Source organism: Falco naumanni, chromosome 17 (assembly GCF_017639655.2).
Source record: "Falco naumanni isolate bFalNau1 chromosome 17, bFalNau1.pat, whole genome shotgun sequence".
Classification (NCBI taxonomy): domain Eukaryota; kingdom Metazoa; phylum Chordata; class Aves; order Falconiformes; family Falconidae; genus Falco; species Falco naumanni.
In genome coordinates, this window is record NC_054070.1 from 1287247 (window position 1) to 1313071 (window position 25825).

General features: G+C 40.5%; 1 protein-coding gene across 7 annotated transcripts in view; it reads left to right on the forward strand.

Moving 5' to 3' along the window:
• The window catches only part of CEPT1 (choline/ethanolamine phosphotransferase 1), a 32055-nt gene extending 6236 nt beyond the window's left edge, over positions 1–25819 (forward strand). For 6 of the 7 annotated variants that reach the window (XM_040616917.1, XM_040616922.1, XM_040616918.1 and 3 more), the window contains exons 3-9: positions 595–742; positions 1768–1909; positions 16996–17080; positions 21731–21862; positions 22724–22882; positions 24107–24232; positions 24991–25819. In XM_040616917.1, coding sequence (XP_040472851.1) covers positions 595–742; positions 1768–1909; positions 16996–17080; positions 21731–21862; positions 22724–22882; positions 24107–24232; positions 24991–25110 — 912 coding nt within the window. In that variant the 3' untranslated portion in view covers positions 25111–25819. Of the gene's footprint in view, positions 1–594; positions 743–1767; positions 1910–9023; positions 9109–16995; positions 17081–21730; positions 21863–22723; positions 22883–24106; positions 24233–24990 lie in introns of all 7 variants that reach the window. The other variant, XM_040616923.1, reaches the window with a different exon arrangement.
• The last annotated feature ends 6 nt before the right edge of the window (positions 25820–25825 follow it).

Sequence of the window (25825 nt, forward strand, 5' to 3'; positions counted from 1 at the left end):
AGAGCCCTGAAACTTCACAGATCTCAGAGTCTAATGGCTAAGCTTGAACTCTAAAACTTTGAGCGCTTTGCAATGACGTGGTTCTCAAATGCTGCTGCAGCCTGGTAATACCCTGTACTTGGCAGTGTTTTAGTATGTGACACCTCCCTGAGGTCTTGTGAAGATGAGCTCAGTGTTTGTGCCACAGTTGCACAGGGGCTAAGAAGTTTTTGAGTTTCTAGATCACTTGGACATACCCCCACTGGAAACAAAAGCAAGACAAGAACTTAACTGTGCACCACTTTGCAAATGTAGTGATAGAATTTTTTTCAGATGTACAGTGCAGCTTCCTGCTTTGTAAGATGTTCTTTACCTATTAATCAAAGCTAGTAATTCTTGTCACTGTTTTATTTACGTTTCTCATGTCATAATCCTGCCTGCCTGTCCTTGCAAGGACCAGCTAACGAAAAGTCCATGCATGATGAGGAAGTGTGTGCAAATGAAAAACTGCTATATGAGAGTGTAAGATAGGTCAGCTTGAGGCTTTGCTTTTTTTTTGCTTTTTTTTTTAAGGTTTAAAAAAGATCTTTTACTCTCATTGACTTTCTTTCTTAGGCACCTCCCTGGGCATACATTGCTTGTGCATGTGGCCTTTTCATCTACCAGTCTCTGGATGCTATAGATGGAAAACAAGCAAGAAGGACAAATAGCAGTACTCCGTTAGGAGAACTTTTTGATCATGGCTGTGACTCACTTTCCACAGGTATTGTCATTTTTAATTCAAGTATGAGAATTAAATGACTCTATTTCAGGGATCAAATCTGCAATACAGAAAAACGCTTCTTTTCTGAAGAAGAGGACAACTGATATTGATGAATGTGTAGCTTTTCAGTCAGCCTTCTTTCCATAACGGTACTCTTGATCAACTGAACGTCATCTTGTATTACACTGGGGAAAAAAATTTAAAATTTAAGCATGTGACTGGTTCAATTTGAGCCAGCAGTCTTCTGTGCATGCTTTATCAGAGTCTTGGTTCTAAAAAATCTTCCACACAAAGCTGTCAAAGTGCTCTCCTGTAGTATTTCAGATTGAATCTGTGTGGAGTGATTGCAAGGTAGCCCCAAGAATGGGACAATTCTTGAGTGGCCAGTGGGACAGTACAAGTCTGAGTTTTAAGATTGGAATCAGCAAGATCAGTTCATAGCTGGGTCGAGTTCACTGAGCCAGCCTGAAGTTTAACCCCATTGTAAAAGAATGATCAAGTGCTTTTGGGTACTTGAATTTAAAACTCTTACACTTTAAATTTTTATGGATACTTTATCAAAGTTGTGTATTTGAAGGGTAGAGGGGAAAGATACCTTATGAATCTTGAATGACAGACCTTGGATTTTCTTAATGGCATAATAAAAATTCAGGAAATGGGGGAAAAACATGTCCAGCAAATCTTAGATACACGAGAACCACAAAACTCCGGCAGCAGGCTGCAATTGCATAAATTGCTTGAGTCCCTTGATGTCTAATCCCATTAAGCTCAATAAAAATGTAGGCGACTAAGAAACCCTCAATATTGAGGACTTCTGATAACTAGTAAGAATTTAAATATACATTTTACAGTCTGTACTTTTAAAAAATGGAAGTGCTGATCTCTTATGTCTGTGAAATAAAACACATCAGAATACCTTCGTGCTGTCTCTCCTCTGGGTCCCTTTGTTAGATTTGTTTCTGGTCAGGATCTTTACACACATACACGCTTTACCTTTTTACTATGTGACTGATTTTCTTCTGCAGTCTTTGTGGTTTTGGGAACTTGTATTGCTGTGCAGCTGGGAACGAACCCTGACTGGATGTTCTTTTGTTGTTTTGCTGGAACGTTCATGTTTTACTGCGCACATTGGCAGACGTACGTCTCTGGAACGCTGCGCTTTGGCATGTAAGTACCTTGGCTGAAAATAAAACTGAAAGTTAGGCGGCTTTCCTGTCTGGTTGCACTTGATGTGATTGTGCTTCAGATCCTTAGAGCAGTAGTGAATTGTTTATATTCAAATACACACACTTAGAGCTTGTGGCAGCTATTACCTCTTTGATCTGCAATTAATACTGAATGTTACTTAACTTGTTTTAGGAGTGGTGAAGTAGCCTTTTGTCATATTTGTTAATTAAGAACTTCTGATGTGATTTCAGCCTAAATAAGGGAATCTACCTGGTTTTTCATCCCCAAGAATGGAATGCTGTTGTCAGATGGTGGCAGTCTGGCTTTAGTATTCAGTTAACTGCCTTTCTCTTGATAGTGCTTGACTTGTGATGATGTTTAATGGTGATTAATGTTTACTATTATACACTATATTTTAAGAGTTATGGCTTAATTAACACTGCTCCTGCAACTTGAAGTTCTGAATCCCTTCTAGTTAGTTTAGACCGTGGCTCTGCCAGTAATGAGACCAAAATTGCAATGCCAAGAAAGTCAACAGCTGAAATCCCATTTACTGCTGGGTGAGGATATGTGGGGAAACAGAACACAAGGACTCGGTGAGCTGTGGGATTCACTAGCCTTCATGTGGAAATGTACATTCATTCTAAGTTTGCTTTTATAGGTCTAACAAATATATTTCAAATGAATACACCGTAGAATGATTTTTGCATCTGGAACCCTCTGAAATTTGCCTTTAGTTTGTTTGGGATTTTGAAACAATGCTACAACAAGCAGCATTTATTTACAGTCTATTGATCTGTAGACACCCAGATACTGCTAAAACAGTACAAGTGTGGGCCTCTTGTCTATAAGAGTTTTTATTGGCAGGGTACTAATGCAGATTCTTTTGAGAAACCTCTGTTTCTGGTCAAAGATTTAAGGTGTTGGAGTAGTTTTCAATGTCTACTGGAGGAAGAAAAGAAAAAAATCTATACCTCTGTTCTAATCCTGACTATACCAACGCAGATTGACTGAAACTATTCTGATACTTCAATCTTTAAAGCAAGACATCTGGCTCAAATCTTTTACTGTTTTAGGCTTCTCACGTTTGTGCTATATCAAAGGTCTCAATACTGAATGCTTTTAGCTCCCTTTGAACTTTACAGGGCCCTGATAACTAAAGTGTTCCTGTTATCGATCAAAGAACACAAAAACCCCAACCTTGGCATGTGCTTGACTTCATGGATGCAAGTACCAAAATCATGCAATTTGCTTTTGTGCTCTAGACAAGTGTGTATGTTGGTCCTGGTATTCACTGTAACCTTGCTTTTTGCTTTTGTGAAGAGTCTTCCTATTTTGGAGACAACATTATTTAGCAGATACTTTTGGTCTGCGTGGCCTTATATTATGAGAATTTGGTGATCCATCATTATGTAGCTAATTTAGAGAAGGCAATAAGCACACAAATATGTATTATTATTTTAGATAACAGACAGCACTGTCTAGTAAACACATTTGTTTCTTCATTTGCTCCGTGTCAGAAGGTTAATAGACTGCCATAAGCTGACGTTCATTTCTGTGGCAAAAACTCTGAGACTATTTGTCCAATTAAATGATTCTTACTGTTTCATACTAGGTTTTTCTGAAGCTTTCATTTCACCAGTCATAAAACTGAAAAAAAAGAAGTCTGTATTTTATCTACCCTTTCAGATTCACTGGAGCACACAGGCTTAGGTATTCTTACTCCTGAATAAGTGGAATCAGAGACAGCTGTTGAAAGGAGCTGAAAAGTTCTTAGTGCACAGTAGCATTTTCCTGTCTGTGTATCCTATGCCAAAAATACAGAGGGGGCTGTGAACTGTAGTGATGTTTTAGGCAATGTGACAGCACTTCTAAATTGCTTCCCATTCCAGAGAAGCGAGAAAGAGCACGTAGTTATAATCTCATCACAGAAATACAATAAGCAATGTCTGAGAAGTTGTATTTCATTACAGAGATCTGCTCAATAAGCAAATTGGAAATAGCTGAGAAGAGCAGCAGACCGCTAAAGGGAAATATTAGTATTTTACTCCATACACACAGCTCGAACTTGAACAGTTAAATGTATAATCAACTTGGCTTGCTGAAAAAATCCATTGTCTTTAAAAAAAAAAAGACAAATTAGTGTCAGATTAAGTGTATGCTTGCAGAACAGAATGTCCAATTCATACGTGCTGTCACTGTACCAGCCTTGACAATTCAGTGAAGCTGTACAGAGTGCACTTTGTGTCAAACTTTATCTGCAGAGCAGGAGTGTTCACCCTGAGGGAGGAAGAAATGGGATTGCTTCTGCTAAATTCCTATGGAGCATTGCAGGTAGAGTAGGAAACCTATTATTTAATTGTGCCCAATTACTGAATAAATTGACTGTGCTAGTTCTTTTTCTTCCTACTGACAACTGTGGGGAGCTGCCCTGCACAACCCTGGGACTGTAGAATAATCAGTTGAGACGGTAAGATCCTGTAATCTTTCTCCATCTTTAAATGATCACGTAACTTTATTAGATCTTGGCAGCTGATGCAGACTTCAAAAAGCAAGTCTGTGTTGAGTTGGTTAAATAGCTCAAAAAAATAGCTAGAGGTCAGTGTTGACTAGAAGTTCCCTGTGAGGAAGTTGAGAAGTGTCTCAAAGAAAGTTGGGCTGGCTGCAGTAAAAGTCACTATGGTAACATCAGCAGGACAAAGGCAGCGAGGAGCAGCCTGGATGGACTTGTATGCAGCAGTTTTGTTTAAAACCAAACACCCGATCTGGGAACGGGCTCACGAAAGAGCAGGAATATACTGCACGTTTGAAGAAACAAAAAGGTGATTCTGAATTGTAGGAAAACATTCAATGTCGAAGCAGTCCAAATAATGACTTTGTTCTCATGTTCTGTTTTTAAGATCAGTAACTGGTTTATCTGGATTGCGGACTTGCTGTGCTTCAATACAGAATGAGCTTTGTTTCAGGCTTAGTCTTGTAGGTGCTCTGTAGCTGGGGCTTCTCTGGTTTGGAAAAAGTGAATTTTCTTCTGCGTTTCACAAAAATCAAAGTGTCAAGCCCCGGTGGGCTTCCACATGTCCAAGCAGATGCAAATCTGGTATTTCAGGAACACGCTGCAGAAACCAGAGCGTTAGGGAATGTGGTGCACAAACCCCGAGAGGGATTTGCCTGCTGTTAGCTGGAGCCCAGGAGTGATTACTAGCTCTGGTTCTTGCGGATCCAAACTTAATCCACTTGGATTTGGTACTGTACATGCTCACTGTTCTGGCTTTCAGAATTATATTAGGAGATGTCTGCTACGCAGGTTCGGTGCTGTATCCAGCCTTACAAGGTCAGTGCACAGACAGCCTGACTGCTAAATTCCAGATGTCTCCAATCCAGGGTGGCTGGAGGTGAAGCTACAGCTATTATTATTATTATTATATAGTCTGTCGGATCTGAGCTGGGTTCTGCATTGCAACTTGAGTGTTGTCTTAAAACAGGTTGCTTTTCAAAAAGCACTGGTAATGCACAGGTCATGACCTTGTGTGCTTGGCCATGCTGGACTGGGGGAAGTGCCAAACCATTTTAAAACCCCAGTGGACACTCAGCAAGGGTCTACCTAGAGACATGAGCGTGTTGCTGCACCATGGTCTCCAGCGTTTCTCCTGTGAGTTACTGCATTATCTGGTTTAGTCCAACATTTCTTAATTGAAAAAAAGGAAAGTTGGTGATGGTAGAAGTTATAGGGGGTGTGTGTATAAATATACACACACAATGAGATGGAACTTAGTTTCTAAGGATGCTTCATAAAGGCACATCAGTAAACGCTGAAAGGAATGATCAGTTCTTACCAGCTTTTCTATAACTGAACAGTTAAAGGTCGGTCTTCACTATTTGAAGAATAGTCCCCAGAGAAAGCAAAAGAATTCAGGCTGTCTAACAAAACAACTGTTATTGAGGAATGTTGGAGAATTTGGGGGAACATTCTTGTTCAGTGACACTGTAGCAGTGGTACATGCAGAAGAGCCCACTTGGTAATGGGTTGGTTTAGGAAGGGAAGAAGGTTAATTTGGTTAACCTGCTGAGCCCTCTTGCCACTGAGGTATAAAGGCGAGATAGTAAATGAGGCTGTATTTCAGAAAGCAGGTAAAATGATGCCTCTTTAGCAGTTAGCAGGAAGAGTGAGTTTGTTGTCTTGGATAGACAATTCACACCAAATACCAAAATACAGAGATGGAAGCCTTCCAAGTCAGAGTTAGCACATTGAGTTCTTGCTCCTGGGAACAGCTTTAGGATCTCAGGGCTACGCTAGGAGATAAGGCAGTAATCCCCGTGATTATAGATAGGGCTTAAAACTTTCCATTTTAGGAGTTTTTCCAACACTTTTTGAAGAACTTTAGCACCTTGATTTCTGAGCTTCAAACTTCCCTCTGCAAATAAGAGTCCCTCTTAATGTCACAGGGGAATTGGTTTCTCTACGCTTGCAAGAAGGATGTGTTGAAGTAGCGTTGTGGTAGGTGTTAAGTTTGCTGCTTGCAACCTGCCTTCTGTGCACTTCAGTCACTCATTGCCACCTGCCAGCTTCTCTGTAGTGCTTGGTGTGCATCGCATAAATATGTATAAGTGCCTTGCTACAGCACTCATACATACAGCTGAAATTGCCGAGGGCTGATGTAAATGGTGTGGGAGGTTTTCCACGTGATCATCCTCTTCCTTTTCCCTCTCACAAGTCCCTTACCAGTGTTTTAAGCCAGAAACCCGGTGGTCATGTGCAGAGATGCTGCTGCTGCTGATTGTTTTGCCTTTATCATTGAAAGATGTTCTTACTGCCCTGTGAAATAGTGAACTTCAATGTAATGAGGTGAAGCATGTGGCTGTTGTCTGACCTGTACAATTTTTCACGTACATAGTGAGCAGCAAAAGGAAAAATTTACATATTGTTATAAGTGTATTAGAACAAGGAAAGGACAGGCTCATTTTTAATATTATTTTTACTTCAACATGAATTTCCTGTAGCTGGAAATATTTTTAATTCATTCATTCCTCTGTACAGTTTGCTTTATTCATGTTATTTGTATTTCATTATGTCCTGTCCAAGTGAAAATGCTGGATTAGAATGAGTTAAGATTAAACTCTGTAATAATTTAAAACTAAGCATTTGGACTTCTAGCATGTGACTTCTAACCTTTTTTCTCTTGTGTTGTGATGATGAACATTCTTCTCTTGCTGCAGTGGTTCCCTTAAGAAAACAATCCTTTGTCTCATGCTCAGATTCATAGTTCATTGCCCAGCCTGAGTAATCCCACTTGCATGCTTAGTAGATACAGATAAAACAGATGGAAGAATCATCATTTCTCAGACCAGAGTGCTGCTACGCAGAGTATTAAATAGTAGACATACCCCCTTGAATTTTCCAGCCTCGTAACTTCTATTTTCTGATGAGGCAAGAGTGTTTTTCTTTTCTGCTATGTTTTGCTATATGGGACTCCTACAAGGAATTCTGTATGTGGGGAAGGGGGAGGATGGGACAGAAAGGCCCCCCCTTAGTTGCACAGAATATTAACAAGAAGCTGTATTTCTAGTGACTGATTTGATTTCAGAGCCATCTTCAGTGTAAGTATCTGTTTCCTGTTGTTCTTGGTTCACTTGCTCAGGAAATCTCCCAACTCCGAACCGAATCCTTTTGGCTCGCGATGGGAGCGAATTGACTGCAGCTGTCTCTAAACTCTGCAACTTGATTCAGTGGTGGCCTTTGTAAGGTCTAATGGCTAGTTTAATCAAACAGGATCTCTTAAGAATTGCCAGTGGAAAATGCTTAATAAATTAGCACTGGACAAGAGTATATTCTGGATGCATGACTAATCAATTGTGTGTTAATTGGCTCAAGGCTCTCACCAGCTTGACAAGGGAACTCGGCAGAGCAGGCAGCGTACAAAATAAGACTTGTCACTGTCAACATCTAAATAGAGTTAAGCACATGCTGAGGTCAACGGCCCCTTCTTAAGCTTTCCCAGATAATGTTTAAAAAATCAATCCATGTCTGGATTACAAATATCACTGAGTGACGTAGGGAAAAAAAGGAAGAGAAACTGCAGCTGTTCAAGAATACCAGAGTTAGCTGTGGTGTTTGTATATGTGACTTTCGCTTCCTTTATTCCCTAAAATACCAAATCTTACCTTTTCTAACTGTATACCGTATTATGTGCTGTGATAATTCAACTGATAATGCTTATCAGGCTGAAATTCAGTGTAACCTCTCATCAAGCACAGGACTGCCCGTCATAACTGCACTTCTTAATCTCTGTCAGTGTGATCACAATGAACTCTTGTTTCCTTGATGTACCTTTTTAATCAATTGGCATGTTACTAGATGGTTTAATGTAGTTTAATTTGATCACACTTTAAAATATTTTATAGTTACGGTAAAGTGCAGATTTATACCACTTCTATAAGGACTATGTGTGGTAGTTGTATCTCTGTTGGCTACAGCATGTTTTTTCATCCCTTTCTGTTGGGTGGAAAAATAAATATATACAGGACGGAGTTCAGTTACTGCTGAGTAGGGGTCCAGAGCTCACATGACTCTTTTCAGCATTATTTGCCAAGAAGCCAAGGAGTCGTGTGAGCAGAGGGAGGTGGTGAACTGAAGACGCAGTCTGCTCTACAAAAAATACGCAGTAGCATCTCTAGATGACAAATTAATATATTCAGTGTTATCTGGAGATCTGAACATAGGGTAGGGAGGATGAGAGGTCCTGGATTATGTTTGGTCATGAATTTTATTTGCTGTGACTTGGAGCAAGGAAGTTCATTTTGTTTCCTCATGCACACACCAATGATTGTTTGCCCATGTGTTGCGGTGGTACTGTAAATTGCAGAAGCTCTGAATGGGATTTTAAATGCATTAAAAAAAAGTATGTGGGTTACAATATTTTTTACTCATTAATACTTTCATTTTTATCGTGGTCATTAATCCCCTTCCTCTGACTTACCCTTTAAATTGTCTCAGTGCTGCACCCTTAGTTTTCTGGACTTTATTCTTTGTGCTGTGACTGAAGATCCGTTCTAATGGCTCCATATAACTGAAGTGCTCAGGAAAACGTTTTGAAATGTTTCTTTCCCTCGTACGTAGATTTGATGTTACGGAGTCTATGCTCTGTACAATAGCAATCCAGCTTCTCACAGGATCTCTGGGACCCTGGTTCTGGAACTACACGGTAAAGTGAACGTTAACGCTACCTGGCAAACCATGGCATGGACTAAGCAGACACAGCGCCTTTGTCATGCACGTAGTAACTGGTATATGAAAAGCATCTGTCTAAGGGTATTTCACAAGTGCTTTAATACCAGGGGGAAAATGTTTGGGAAATGTGAATGAGCAGTAAAAATCCAATCTGGCTGGAAATAATCTTTCTTGAAAGCATTGTGTTTGACTTGAAAACAAAGCAAATACTGCCAGTTAAAAAGAGTTTGCTTTAAACACTTATTTTTATTTTGTCACTGTTCTGGCTTCACCTAAAAGCTAACCAGGGTTGTGGAAGCAGCTCTGTAAGTGTGGGTGTAGAATAATTTTGTCGGAACAGCTGTTTAAAGCTGTAGAAACTTTTTTGTTATTGCTGTTTAAATACTTTTCCACCAGAAAAAAAGAATTTCTTGGCTAGTTCAGGGAACTGTATGCCGTGCAATAGCATTTAAACAATAATTTAATAGCAATAGCAATATGCAATAGCATAAAAGTCACCAGTTACTGGTTAAAAACACCAGGTTTGAACTATGCCACTTCATCTGTGTAGTCCAGTCACTTAACTGTGCTTGTAGCTTCATTGTTAAGGAACTTCATTTCCTGGTTGTCTTCATTATCAAAATGCTTTTCCTTATGTCTGTGCTAAATATATCCTTCTCTGCTCTGGTTTACTGCTCTTTAGAAAGGACTTTCTCTTCCTTATTTCGGCTTTTTTTAATACAGTGTATAGTGGTGGTGGGGGTTGCCCCGCCACTGCCAATAAAATGGTGACATTGAAAGTAAGCAAGTTGAGTTCCTTGAAATTTCACATAGTTGCCTGGCGTATTAGCCGTGACTTTCCTTTGAAATATTTGAGGATAGAAGAATAGCTTTTTGGTAGCCTTCTTAAAATTGCATCAGATTTGAAATAAACCAGATTTTTTTGTTGTTGTTTGTTTACATACCCTTTGTTAAACTTGCATTGATGTAAATTGCACTGATTTGTTTTTTTCATGTAGTGGTTCAGCCCGATCTCTGCTTTCACAAGGCTGTTAGTCCTCAATTAGCAGCTCTACTTCAGATCAAACAATATCAGCAGTCTGCTAAATCATGCTGTATGTGTACCCACTGGCTGCATCTGACAGTTTAAGCCAAGTGCCAGTTAGGCATGCTCTGAAGGTAGTCAGATGACATGATTTTTAAATACTTTGTTGACAGTCTATGAAAGGCTGGAAATACTTAATCTCAGGAAATGGTAATGTAGCAAGCAATAACTTGAGGGAAGGAAGAGCTTAATCAAGATTTTAGCTTGTTGTGATAACAGCATTATGACTCTGCCCAAGGAGTCACTTAGGGCGAAAAGAAATCCCTTAGTACCAAAACACTGAAGTCACCCCTTGGTATGATAGTTCTGCAAGAGGAAGCAACTTTAATTCTGTAAGGACAGGGAGTTTAAAATGGATGAGGACAGATGGATGGCTGTTGGAGGAGAGGGAGGTCTGATTCTCTGCACAGGTGACCTGGAGCTGATGGAGATGTGGCAATGGACTCTCTCCCAGCCAAAACCAGCACAAGGTGTCAGTCTGTACAGACTCTACCTGTGGTCTCCACCCTTGGAAAGGATGCCTTTGCCATTCAAGAGGGAATTTGTTTCGCAAATAAATGCAGTGCTTGGTAGGAGTGATGTGTGTAGTGGACGAGCCAGGCAGGCCATTTTGTGACTTTTGCTCTAGTAACAGCATGCCAAGTGCTTGCTTGTGACAAGTCCACTCATATACACTAGTTTTAATCAGTTTTTAGGCATACTGAATTACAGCGTAGACTTAATCAACTTCTAAAATTCTCACGTATGTAGTTTCAGATGCCATCTGGCATCTGTTTTAGTCTCTAATAAGTGAAGATACTGCTGCTTCTAAGCTGTTTACTGAGAACACACAAAGCATCATGCTTATTTTACGCAGTTTGAGGTCAGATGGTAGAGATTTTTGTTTCAGTATTGCACCATCTGAGATGGATAAGCTACAGGAAGTGTGTATTCATGCTGTTCTTTTTCATCTGAAAGCTGTTAGATGTGATAAACATTTGTAATGAGAAGGTATAATAATGTAGCCCTCTCAAATACTGCATGATCTGGCAAAATACAAAGTGAAATAGCTTACAGTGCTTGCAACACGGGTAAACCTTGTAATTGTGTGTGCTGGGCAGTAAGGCTTTTTATTCATCAAGGAGGAGAAAAAAATGTCTTAAACTGTTAATGAAGTTTGCTTATGCCTTTAGCCTATGGAGAAATTATTTAAAAGAACCTGCTGGCTTTAAACAACGGAAAACAACAGGATTGGGGGAATCAAGTTAAAACAGGTTTACTCTAACTTGCAGTGTAAATGTGCAGAATTCTGAAGAGCTTCAGCCCTGCCTCCCTGCAGCTCTGCAGTGTCACCCTTTGGTACTCGTACTGCTGGAAGGTGACTTTTGCTTGTAATGTTTTACCTCGCATTTTGGTGCTTTTTTAGAGACCAGAATTGGGCAGTTTTAATACAGTTTAGCACAACCATATCAAGGAATTGTGAATAAAGGTCTTTAAGATCAATCTGGGCAATACTCGGGCTTTTATAGGAAAGGAAATGTTAAAATAATAGTCTTCCTGGTAATCTCCTATTATGTCAGAAAACTGTACAGTAGTTTGAAAACTAGCAAGTAATCTGCGTTCAAGTTTGTCACGACAAGGAAAGGCAGAGTAAAATGTGTTGAAGCCTGCACAGTAAAGTCCATGTCGGTCTTCCTGCAAGAACTTCAGAATGTCCTTTGAAGCCTCGTAGGCATTCTGCTGTCTTGTGAATTTAGGTAGACAGGGAGCGAGGGATTATATGTGCATTTAAAACCGCACAACTTTTATGCTTCCATGACTTTATTTGAATTAACACCCCTAGATATTCTTGTTTACAGCCTTTAGTTCACACAGGTAGCTGGTGCAGTGTTGACATTGGTTGACCTAGTCCCTGCTTGCTATCTTCAGTTCTGCAGAGCTGCTGTTTATTGTTCTTTCCTAACATCAGTTTGCTGCAGAATCCTTATTTTTTCAGGGTCATTTTCAATGTTTTTCTCAGCTTTGCAATTAGGTGTTCTGTCTCCGTATGTTTAGTTTGTTAAAATATTGAGACAACAAAAGTTCTTTGTTGCTTTGTCTTCAGTGTCTGATCTTTGTTCGTTGGTTCTTTGCCTGAGTGTTCCTGGTGATCTTAAAAACTTGAATCAGGGTCTTCTGTTTATTTTCTAGAAGATGAAAAAGTTTATTTGAAGAAGTGATCTTTGGAACTAGACTGCTTTGTGTCTGTTGAGGAACTGTTACAATAGCTTTATGTCCATCTGTTGGAAGTGTGGGCATGTCCTGGGGGAAATGGTTTGTTTCATTTTCTTCATTTCATAGCTATCGGGGATCCGCTACATATTGTGCACTGTGGCTCTGCATCATTCTGGCAACATAAACTGTTTGGGCAATGCTGACATGACTCAATTTGTCAGGAAACATCGGGCAAAAAACCTATGGGGTTAGGGGAAGTGTGGCTCAAGTGATTGCTGAAAATATCTCAGTTAAGAGTCGTTAAGAAACCCCCTTGCTTGAGCTGCAGAAGTCATGCTGTTAGAAGAAACAAATGGAAAGAGCTTAGGATGTCCACTGTAGCATTTAAAAGAGTAAATAAATACAAACGCAAGGAGAAAATAGAATCAGACTCTGAACTTGCCAATTCCCTTCTTGCTTTGAAATGTCTTTGCTTTCCTACAGGTTTGCTTATGGCACCAGAACTGGTTGTGTGCAGTAACTGGATGGGGGTTGGGGGGGGATCTGCAGTACCACAGGCCTTTTCCCATTTTTCGTTTCCCAGTGCTGTGGGTTTTTTTCCTTGTAGGGCCTATCTTTTTCATTGAAGTTAAAATATTTTGTTACTACTAGCTGGTAAGTGATCCACTACTCCAGTTTGCATTTTCTGTAGTCCTTATCATAGGAAGAGGCACTTCAATGTGCAATGGAACTTTATGTGGAAAAAATACAGTACTGTTTACGCAGTATTCAGGCAGGAGCGTTATCACCCTGCTTTGCAAATGATATCCTTAACCACTGAAGCAAGCTATATGTGTTTTTCCTCAGAAGAGCAGTGTGGGGAGTACAGGAAGTTGATCTACATCCAAACTGAGCAAGCCACTTTCCCTACAGCCCTGCTTTTGCCTGGTCATTTTATTAGGCACCTTCCCAGTTCTACCAGAGTTTAAAAACAATATGGTGACTGAGGCAATTTATGGATCTTTTTATTACTAGCACATTTTGCCTTGAAGCAATTAATATAATAGGAGTTAATCATTAAAGTGTAGGAATGAATGCCCTCTAGACTGCGTGATTAATGCTTTCCAGGTGGTGCCATGCATTACCTTTGCTCAGTATCTTGTCAAAAGCCCTGCTGCTTTGTTTTCTAATTGCACTCTTTCAGCTATGTTATTGTTAACATTTTAAGGGCTGGTTAGGACTTTTCTGAACACTGGTAGCAGTCCGCTGCCTTAACTCATTCCCATTTATTCCTCCTGTTCCTCCCTCATCCCCCAGGTCTGTAGCTGCCCGGTCGCAGTGTCTCAGCAGATTTTGTTCAGCTGCCAGACGAGGCAGCCCGGCCGTGCCGCTGCCCTCTGCGTCGTGCTGCCATCATCTGTGAGGCCACATCGAATGGATAAGGAAAGCTGATGCGCTAGGAACTGGAACGGGAACCTTTTTTTTTTTGGTTGGGTCATTTTAGCTAAGGCAGTTTTCCGACCCAGGTGATGGCTTGAGACTGTAGTGCTGCCACAGGGGAGAAAGTGGGACCGAGCAGGTGGGTTTTGGGGGGAGAAAGTGGTAGGTCTTCATAGAAGCTGGGATGACTGCTCCTTTTAGCAGCAACATGGATTTAGTCCAGTTTATGCTGTAGTTGCACAGTCTTTTTAAATTCAAGATAAATGAAGAGAGGAACAGTGTGCTGCTTTTCCCTTTCACCCAGCTTCTGTTTCCAAATGTTGTTTCCTTTGGTCAGGCTTTGAGGAGCTGCCTGTCTGGATTCCTGTATTCTTAAATTAAGTAGTGGCCATTTGACATACTGCAAAAAAATATTACTGGATAGTGCCAGGATCAGGCATGTACTCTACTGGTGTCAAGCATGTCCAAGTCATCTAACAGTAGTTTTAATGAGTGTAGGAAGTTCACAGTCCTTTTTCATCCTTGGTATTAAAGAACTTGCGCTTTAATTAGGTGACAGTTTAGGTGTCTAGTTTTTCCTCCGTTGGTTTTGTGCCTTTGTCTTCTGTCTTAAGGAGCCCTTTGATGTTAACAATCTTCTCTTTATGTAGCGTTGAAGTTAAGACTGCTATTTGTTCTGCAATATGAGATTCTTATAATAAGTCAGGGAGGAGTTTTTAACCAAATATACTTGCAGTTCATTGCTGAACCTTTCCAGCTGCCTGATGCCATTTTTATTTGAGTTGGGGAGAGCAGAGCTACAGGCAATGGAGCAAAGGTTGTACCATGCCTGTGTAAAGTAGATAGTGCTGTTCTCCCTGACCTGGATCCCCGCACTGCTTCCATGGATTTGGTTTGGTGCTTGGTTTTGTGTAAGACACTGTCTTTCAGAATATCTTGTCTTTTATGATCTGAATATTTTTTTTTAAGTATATGACCTTACTTTATTTTGCCTTAAGATTACTGGTGCCAAAAGAAACCTGGTTTACTGTCCAAGGAAAGCTCTAAATTTGGGTTACTTACGTTAGTTATTAGTCACTGTTTCTGTGAGCTTTCTCTGTTGCTTTATGTTCTTTTAGGTCATTTGACAGTGGTAGTGAAACAGGCTAAAACGCGTTCCTGTTTAACCTGTGTGGGTTCAGAGTGCTGCTTCAGCCCTTCCTCATTTGGACACGTTGAAAACACGTTTCCATGCTGACTCCAAAAGCTAGGAGGAAGCAATTTGCATTTAATCAGATGCTATTTCTCTTTTTGCATGGCTGAACGTTTTCTTTTGCAAGGTAGCTCAATGGCTTAATTTGTTTGTATGGGGACTGAAAATGTGAATTTTTATAGAACATTCTTTCCTCTTTTTGGAAATTAATTTTTTCTCCAAGCCAGTTCCGATTGCCCAGGCAGGATTGTTATTGAACAAATGAGAGTACAGGAGGACACCTGAGGCTATTTCCTGTGTATCTCGTGTCTCCACATTTGGTGTAGTGAAAAGAAAATCTGCAAAGCCAAGGCATGTAAAGGAAGCTGTCGTCTGCTCTAGATTTCATCTGACAACCTTGGCTAAACTTCCCCATTATACGCTGAGAGTTTGGCCAGTTTGTGGGTATTGCTGCTCTCCATCTTTATCCTTTATGCTCCCTTCTGCTGCTCCACTGCTCGCTTACTTTGTAAGCGGGGAGCAGCGGTGCTTTGCAATAGTCGGGGGCTGGGTGCCTCGTATCCTGTTTGCCTGCGGTCGACAGCAGAATCGGCGCGTGCCCTGCGCTTCGGGGGTTGTTCAGAAAGTCGCCTGGCTGATGGGAAGGTGAGGTTGCACAGTGGGAGGTGGCTGCAGCGTTGTTGCAGCCTGCTGCAAGCAGCAGCCGCCATGCAGAGAATCCGTAGTAAAATAAGAGATTGCACTGAATGCCATGTACCGTGGCCCTTCTGCTTTCCTGTGCTTTGGGCGATGTTCTACGAGGAAATTAGATGCAGCCTCATAACTATACCTTGTAAGTATTGATCTGCTGCTGAAACAAAATCATGGTTTTGGCCAGACTGGAGGCTCTCAATTGAGAGGATCCATTCCAAAACTGGAGAGAAGGCTGTAGAGAACTTGAGGTAGCACACTGATCTGATATTAAACTCTTAATTATATGGTCTTGTAGCGCATTTAAAGCAGACAGACAAAAAACCCACCCCTGAACCGTTATTCCACGACGCCAATGCAGTTGGTATCAAGAGTGTCTTTGTAACAGCACAGCATGTATTCCCAAGAAGCTGTTTTGAGTCTTTCTGATAGAACTGTATAATCAGTGATAAGCAATATGCCATAAATACTTCACACTGACTCGAAGGATTCTTTTTGGCACAATACTTCAGTATGAGTTAGTGTTACATGGCTTCACGGAAAACACCAGCAAGTCCATCCTCTTTTGTTTCACTTGTATTTTTCTTTACTTCTATTTCTGGAACTGGTTTGTATAGCCATTCTTCCTTCTTGCTAGCTCCAAGACTTTTGCATGCCCTTTAAAACCAAGTCTTAAATTCAGTCTTTTTCTACAAGCCTTTCCTTCTTACCCTTCTACCAACTACACTAGCTACGCTAGAACCAGGAATGGTTTTTCTTCTTGCTGCATGCTGGGGACAGAGTTGTGTAACCTTCAGCAGTGCAGCTGACTACTGTATACATTTGCATAAACTCTTCAGGGATTTGTTTTGCTGTTTAAAGTTTGATGCTATTCAGAGAGACTATTCATATTTAAAAAAATAGGGATTAAAAATATTTCCCCTGAATTTTATTGTCTGAAATAAATTCTTTTTTTTTGGTGGGCCAGGTTAAAACTGAATGTTTATTTCTGCAGCTGGCAGTGGGCAGTTAAGAGTTCCAGCTGTTCCTCTTGACAAAATGGATTTTTATTGCACTGTGAAATAAACCAAAACATATAGCACGGCACGGGTCTTAATTTTAATAATAAAACTAAAATATATTTTTGCTTTCTAAAGTATCTATAAATTTTGTCTCTTGTTTTCCTCAGTGTTTTGGAGTTTCTATACTGTGCATGATAGAGGAGAGCTGCTGAGCTTGCAAATAACTGACTTGAAATTGCTTTCAATAATTTTTGCTTTTTTTGGCTTTTTGTACCTAATCAGAATTGATGTGACTGAAGTACAAATCTTCATAATAATCATGCATTTACTGGCAGTGATTGGAGGACCACCTTTTTGGCAATCTCTGGTAATTTTGTTCATGTTCTTATTTTATCCTTTTTATAGACTGATAGACCCCTGGAAGAACTGCCTGTATATAGTAGCACAGTTTAATTTGTGAGGGGAAGTCTCCCTTTTCCTCATAAATGGCAATAAATGTTTTGGCGTATAGGTCACGTGGCAATAACTGTGCATTCTGATTTTATCAGTGTTACTGAAACAAGCTGTTATTCTGTATCTTGTGTTTGCAGGTAGAGAGCTATCAAAGGTTGCACAAAGTTAAATGTACCTTCAGAGGAGCCCAGCTTCCTTTGAGAGAGCCGGCCAAAACTTGGCTGAGCCTCGTGCAGCAAGCTAGATCAGCAACGGAGGAGTACTAAATTGGATTGAGGATATGGGGGAAGCTTTTGGAGAGCAGTTGGTAACCATCAGTAGATAATTTGGCCTGGATATGGCTGACAACTCCTATCTGTATGGGGAGGGGGAAAAAAGTCACTTTTTTTTTTGAGCAAAGATCATCCTAATTAAGCAAGCTGGCTGTATGTAGATCCTGCAGGTGTTACATAGGTTTATGAGGCCATGTCAGCTGGCAGTTTATGGGCTGTCATGAGTTGACTTTATATTTGCATTACCGAAACCACATTGGGCTATCAAAATGGCATTAGCCAGAGAAAAGCATATATGTGCATGTATTAATAATAAAAAAAAAAATCACCACATTTCTGGAAGAAACATCTAAAGCATTGATTTCCTGGAAGGTTTTCCTTCCAGACTATTGATCTTTTTTTGTGTACTTGATAAATTCTTCAGGTGGATAAAGAAATATTGATTTGCAATAAAGCTAAGAGATGGCCAAAAAATCACTAAGACATGGCACCCTAAATTGAATAATAATAATAAATTAATTTCTAATCAGCTTCGTGTAACTGGAGAAATGAACCCTCTAACACTGTAGAGAGTCTCTAGGAAAAGGAGCTAACTTTGGCTACCCCAATTTTGCTACATGTGCTTTCAGGCTTACAACCACCCCCTAATTAATGATGTAAACTGCAAAGTAAATGCTGTCTTAAGACAATGAGTGTGGATAGAATTAATTCTAAAAAAAATGAGGCTACAAGTCAGCTTATTGGTACCAAACTTTTCCAGAGAGATCAGCGTGGCCAACATCCCCATGGAGCTGCTATTCTGCATTACAAATGGGGATTTCCCAATTCATGCTCTGTTAGCTTTTCCCTTTTTTTTTTTTTTTAAAAAAAGGGGCAAAAAATGCTGCCACAGCAACCTCTGGTACAATTAAGTGCAAGGTGGTGTTTACAGACACTTAGAAATTACTTTTTCCTGTTATTTAATAACTTAAATCAATAACTCTTTTAAATAACCTATTAAATAACCCTTTTCAGCAAAATCGTGAAACCTGTTAAAGTTCTGGGTTGCAGCAGCATTTGGCCAAGTTGCTTCCAAAAGATTAAGCTATTTTGTTGGATCAGTGGAGGCATTTCTGCAAACTTGATCAGGTTTCCTATAATAATGAGAGATTTTTTCATTCAATGTGTGAGATTTTGTGTTTAGAGATAAATGTTATTTGCTACTTGCAGAGCAAAATATATCACACAGCCCTTCCTTACCCTACCCCCTTCCCCAATCCTTTAATGTTTTGTGACATCAAAATTGGTGGTTTGTTATTTTTTGGTTTGTTTCTATCTGGGGGGAAAAATAATGGAATAAAATGTGGTTGTGAACTCAAACATTCCACTTTCTTATGCTAACACACAAAAAGCGTAGCAATCTGAACAGGCTAAATGCAGAATGATGTATTTTGTCAATTGTTGCTTCCATTAGCTTTTTTCTGCCCCTCCCCCCCCCCCGAAATGGTGTATACCTGTATTGGCTTCCTTCTTTCTGTCAGTGTAGATTCAATTTAAAGTGTGTTAAAATGCTCTTCTGCAAAGCTTCTGGAGCTTGGTAATTTCTGGTGGATGGTGAGTACAACTGCAGCTGTGATCCTCGTTTGGAAAATGTGAGTAAAGTGAGAAAGCTTAGGTGCAAGTTGTTGGATGCTTTGATTAAATAGAGGGTTTTTTTCTGTTTGAAGTGAGAAAAACGCTCCATTTGCTTGAGTTTTATTTCACGATGTCATCTTTAAAAGCATAAATGCTTCACGAGTACAAAGCAAGCTTGGTTTTGGCCAGCTATGAGTTGTTAACTCTTCTTGCAGTGTGACTGAAGTGCATATAGACACAGCTCTCAACTGCAGCTGGGATCCAGCTTGTGCGGAGACTCCTGGACTCAGCTGCCCAGCTGGCGGTGGTATTTGTGACGGAGCTAGCCAAGGAGCTTCTTGAGGAAGTGTCTTAGTCCACTTAGAGATGCATTGTCTCTTACATGCTGCTTGCATGAGCCCTTAGCTGTTTCCCAATTATATATGTATTTTTTTAAAATCCCAATTAATGCTGCACAAAACTCTGGTGGCATCTAGTCCAGAGACCTGACATTATTGTTCTGGCAAGTGACTCCGGACTGACTTTAATCCAGGCTCTGGCACTGTTAATCCCTTCTTTCCCTGCTGCCACTTGTTTTTATTAACACACACGTGTTGTTTTTCCCCAAAGCTGGAATGCTCCCTCTACCAGGATGTGCCTGTATTCAGAAGCTTGCTGTGCCAAGCAGCCTCTCTTGTAGTCAGTGACAAGGGGTTTAACAGAGAACGGAATTTGCTTGCAAAATGTTTGGCTTGTGATACTTTTCTGCATTATTGACAGTGTCTTCTGAAGTTCTGCACACACCTGACTTCTGTGAAACCTGTGCAATTACCGGTCAGAATAATTGCATGGACTGCAGTGATCTATGGAATACCAGACAAGGAGGTCTTGTGGCTTGCCCTGTAGTGTCCTTTTATTTGAGAAGTCTGGGGCTGCGGTGCCATTTTGTAGGAAGATTTTTCCTCTCTCCCTCTACTCAGGGCATTCCATCACCCCTGTGATATTTGCTTGCCTTTGCTGCTTCCAACTTTTGGCCTTGCTGCTTCCATTTTGTATGCAAAACAATTTAGCAGGCGCTGGCCTTTTTATATGTCTCCTTTGGCTTTCCTCTGCTGAATTTCTGTATGTAGCTTTGTTTCCTGTTAATTGTTTCTGCCAGGTAAGTGCACTGTGATACCTATCACTGATGCAGCTATTCGTGGAAGCAAAAAAGAGAGTGTTAATGAAGCGTAACTGGCCAAACTGGATGTCGTAACAGTATGATCTCATCCTTCTGCCTCTCCAAAGCAGCATTCGCAGATGTGTTAGTAGTAGTCGGGAGTTCACGCGGTGTTCTTTCCAGCAGATTCCCCTTGCCTTTGGGAAATGTCGAACTTAATGTCTTTTGACTCCTGTAAGAAGCTTGCCATTGTTTTCTTCCTGTGGCAGAGCAAATTCACCCCACTCCTTAAATGCCAAAGCACCCTGAGGCAGAGGGCAGCGCGGGTACCTGCCTTCATCAAGGCTGAGGAGAGACCTTCAGGAGTCCCGCGCCCAGTGGCATTAATGGTTGATTACAGTTAGCACTCCGGTCTGGGCAATGTATGCCTCTTGCTTACTTGTCATTACTCTTTCTTTACCGTCTTTATCTTTTTTTGACTTAACAGCACAGTCTGAGCAAGGGAGAAATATGCTGCTCACGGGGCCGTGATTTGGAGAGGTGGTCTGGGAGTTCATCTGTAGGCTGCCTGAGAGCAAGGCATGAAGAGTTAAATGGCTCTGCCTCTTAATTAATCCCTGAAAAGGTTGAGAGATTAATTTGAGTGCAATGGAGAACTGATGATCTTTACCTGCTGAAAGCTACACTGAGAGTGTAACTGAAGGAAAATAGAAACAACTTGACTTCATTTGGGCTTCTGTATGTAGTTGGACGCCTGGTTGTTGGGGGGCCAAGTGTGTTTATTCAGTTGAGTGCTATGACTTCAGTTCCTAAATCAAGAGTTTGTGAAGATTTTTAGTAGTTGTTTAGAGGGAACTACCCAAAACGTCCCAACTTTATCTATACATTTGCTTCCATATTTCTTGTGGGTATTTTTAAAACTTTCTTCTCATCTAGTTTCTCCTGTTTTGCTTGAAAACATTAAAAAACTGAAGAATACTGCTTTTCTTTCAAAGCTGCTTGTGCTCATTTTTCACTTCTTTAGCAGCCTCGTCGCTTGCCATCCTAGGCTGATGGGCTCTGAGATGTCTTGTCTGATCTCTGTTTGCTTCCCTTCTCTTGCCTGTAAGATAGGATCCAGTTTCTCAAGGGACTTGGTTTAATCATCTCCAACGGCTCTTGCTTTGCCCAGTTTGATCTTGGGCTGCAGCTGTGAGTTTTACAACCAGCTTCAGAAAAGATGCCTGATGCCTTTCTGTCCCATGTAATAGCTGAGTGATTTAGCTAGCGAGTTTGTGGTTTCTGCCCGCTTGTCTGCTTTTGATGACTTTTTTTTCAGGTAAATGAGGATAAGTCTGGCTTTATAGGAAGCTTGGTGGGAGGATTACTGGAAAAATACACATTTCTCTGTGCCTTGTAGAAATTTAAATCTCTGTATAGCAGAGAAAGAACAGCAAATAATGTGGTGTTGGAAAGTGGAGTGTTTGAGTGCACCAGAAGTATTAAGCCCAATTTTAGTTTGCTTTTGCATATTCTAACTTCTTGTCTCTCTTCTGTTAAGATCCCAATACTGAATATTCAAGTGAAAATATTCCCGGCTCTCTGTACTGTCGCAGGAACAATATTCTCCTGTACAAACTACTTTGGTGTGATCTTCACAGGTGGAGTGGGCAAAAATGGATCCACTATAGCAGTAAGTACTTTGTTCTACTAGTTACTCATCAGCACTCTATGGCTTTTCAGCCATGCCTTTGTTTTTATGTAACATAATACCTCCTACATGTGAAACATTTTCCTTTCAGTTCCTTGCTGACTTGGGGAAACCCAGTTAAGATGGTCTCTGTGAGAATAGTAGCTTTAGGAGTCAAGTGTTTTAAAATTTGAGTGATTAAATGTGCTCATGCTACTTTGATATTTGCTTCTGAGTTATTCATATAAAACAGGTTACACAGATACCACCCACCACCCCCAAGAGTTCATAGAAAAATCCAATGCAAAAAAATCCATTCAGAAGGGAATTTATCAGGAAGATTGATTATGGTTTTGATCCTTCTACAAGATCTGTATTACTCATATTACCAGTGAAGAAGTACAGGTAGAGGTATCTGCACAGGTACCTTGTGTCTGTGAAGGTGATGATTGATTCCAGAGTGCCAGGAGTTTTCCAAAAAACAATTCTATACCGCTGTAATAATTATTTGCTACCTAGAAGCCTGGTTTAGTTGCTTTCTGGCTGGCACAGAGGAAGCGATGGCAGTAGTGTCTCCTGTTACTTGCTAAAAGCATTAGCCACTGCCTGCGTGGCAGGTGTCAAAACTGCACTACTTGCTGCCTAAAACCTTGTTTTCTTCCCCAGCACAACAAAAGTTCAACCACATGCTCAGCTCATGCTCACTCGAGTTTCACCACGCTTTGTTCCTGTTAATACCAGTGCTCAAAGACATGTTTTTAATGTGATTTTAATTAGAAACCACCCACGTGACTGGCTTAGTGAGGTTTCTTTGCAACATGCGTGTTTTGTTAACCTAATGCTTTAACTTTAATCTCACCGTAGGGAACAAGTGTCCTTTCACCTTTTCTTCATATTGGGTCAGTGATCGCGTTAGCTGCAATGATCTACAAGAAATCTGCAGTGCAGCTCTTTGAAAGGCATCCCTGCTTATATATACTTACTTTTGGTTTTGTATCTGCTAAGATAACAAATAAACTAGTGGTAAGTGTGCCAGAACCTTTGAATTTCTTCTTATTGCAGTAAAACGTTTTGTAGATTTAAGTGCTCTGGTTATTCCATTGATTGACTTGCATCTGTTTGGGTACTCAAGTGATACTCGTGCTTTACTTATTTTCAGTAGCTTGAAGGTGCAGCAGATCCTTTCCTCTGTTTGAAAGGGGAGTAGTAAACTTTAAGCTAATGCCATGGTTACATAGTGCCAGAACAGCTTACAGCTGCCTGAGTTTTCTCCCCCTTTCCCAGCTGTTTAATCACTCTTTTACAGTGTATTTACACGTGTGTCTGATGAGCTGGGCTGGAACAGAGATGGCTGAAACCCCCCTCAGATGCAGGTACAGAGGGGAGGAAAGTTTGGAAGAAAGAGAGAAGGTTGACAGAGCTGCTGAGGTTTGGAACAGCTGCTCAGGGTTTAACTTAACTGCTATTTCTCTCCAATTTTTTAAAATTATTCACGGGTTCATAACAGATGGCAATGTTATCAGGAGAGGAGCCCCAGCTGAACAGAGGGAATGAGGGATTAAACAACTGCTGCCCTGCACCATCTCGGTTGTGCAGGCACGTGCTGTGCTGCCACGTGAACTGGATCAGTGTTGGACATAAACTTTTCTTCCACCACGAGTTTCCTTACAGGGACCAGTTTACTACACGGTCACATCAACAGCTGGGCTGGTGAAAGTGAGGATGTGGTGTAGGACAGCCTCTGTGCGTGTGTGGGAGGGTGGGGAGGTTGCACTTGGACACAAAAAGATGTGATCATCAAACTGTAACCAGAGAGAGGTGGTGGATCCTTACGGGATGGGAACGTATGGTGGAGTGAGGGGAACACCAAGTGTCTCCGATTTTTGAAGATCTAGCAGATGTGAGTTTTTGTTTCCAGGCTAAACTAAACCTTAAAATTTACCAGTCTACTTCCATTTCACCGTTTTGTTTCTGGCAGGAAGAAGAGTTTGTGGGCTGGAAAATGTGTTAGGTTTTTCCCTGTAGCTACATTCTTTGTTCTAGTAAAAGAGACTTCTCTGCAAACCTTGCATCTCATGTAGCTGTAGACTTTCATGGTTAAAATAGTATTGCTGCTTCGACTGAAGTACTTGATATCTTACAGTGACGTGGCCTGAACTGTAGCGCTTTTGACTTTGTATTCTGAAATCATTCTACCTTGGCTCTGCTGTATGTTTATTTCTTAAACTTCCCTTTTCTTTAATGTAGGTTGCACACATGACCAAAAGCGAAATGCACCTGCACGACACAGCATTCATAGGCCCAGCGCTATTGTTTCTGGACCAGTATTTTAACAGCTTTATTGATGAGTATATTGTACTCTGGATTGCCCTGGTGAGTATGGGCTCGCTTCGCTTGTCCGTAACCGCTGCAGGCGTTTGCGTGCTCTTTCACAAATCGTGATGTGCTGCTGAGCCTAGCTGACTCGCCTAGTCAGTGATGGGACTGGGAACCTACTTGACTGAGTTGATTTTAAACAGACCCCATGCAAAGAGGTAAACGTGGTTTGCTTGTGTAGTTTAAACAAGTTCTAAAGCAGTGTAGCAAATATTCAAAGCTTAGAAGAGAATATTTTGAAGGTTTGTGTTGGGTTTTTGTTAGCAAGGCAATATATTATGTGCAGTGCAAGCGTAGTATGGCTGTGCCCTTCAGTTCTTGAAAGCATGTCTGTCTGTCAGTACTAGCAGCACCCGTTAGGAAAAAATACCTGAAGTTAAACTCATATGTGCTTATCTCAAGTGTTATCTACCAAAATGCAGCGTTAACCTTTTATTAAAATTGATGTTTTATGTATGGTTATCACCATTCAGAGTTAATGGGGTATTTCACAGTATCTGTATAGGTACTATAACTGTTTTCCCTTCTCTGACTCTAGAATTAAGAGTCTGTATTCTTACAAAGCTGGAAGAAAGCCCAGCACACCTAGCAACTCTTTTGTCACCGAGTGATCGTTCCTACAGAGCTGAAGATTTAGTTTTGTTGAAAGAAGACCCTAGTGGTTTTATTCTGATGTATGTGGGTGGTGTTACACTCTGAAAACATAGATCTAAATGTGTGTAACATGTTTTGTGGTTTTTTTTTTCCCTTGGCAGATCTTTTCTCTCTTTGATTTGCTGCGATACTGTGTCAGTGTGTGCAATCAGATTGCTGCCCACCTGCACATCCACGTATTCCGAATCAAGTCCGCCTCCATGCATTCGAATCACCATTAGCGAATGGGGAGTCACCATAAGGAGAAATAAGGAGTTGGTTTTCCACATGAACAGATGTGAAGATATGTAGGAGACTAAGGCAAAAAGCAGATAAGAACAAAGTAATTTATAATAATCAGTGTTGTATAACTTTTATTCTTTGTTATCAGTAACACTCCTTAACTAGTCTCCTGCCTGAGAGAGTGAATTCCAAGTACACCCTAGTCAATTCTACATGTAGTCAACTCTGTTGGTTCAAAGCCCAGGAAAGCATGCAGGGAGTAATGCTCTGTCTTTGTAATTACCTTGATTACAAAATAATCTATATATGGTGAATGGATCCCCAACAACTGAAGTTTCTAATGTAGTATGATTACAGCTGCAATACAACTTGCTTTTAATTTTAATATTTCATCATCTCTTAGTGAAATACTTGTTTAGTGTCCACTTGAAATTTATTTACTAAAGACCTGAGCTGGTAAAACCAGAGATATCGCACTAGCTTGTGTAGCTGAAGCAGCTGTCAAGGTTTGAGTCCAGACTGATGTGGGTTTTTTGCTTATGCATTGCTGATAAAGCGGTTTCTTAATAAAGAATGACACACTGAACAGGGTTCTGCAAGCAGAAGGGATGAGCGGCATGCAAAATAGTGTGGTATCTTTGTCAATTAATTTTATTTTTTTAAATAAACATTATCTAAAAAGACAACTTATTTCTCAATTTTCTTCAGTGGAAA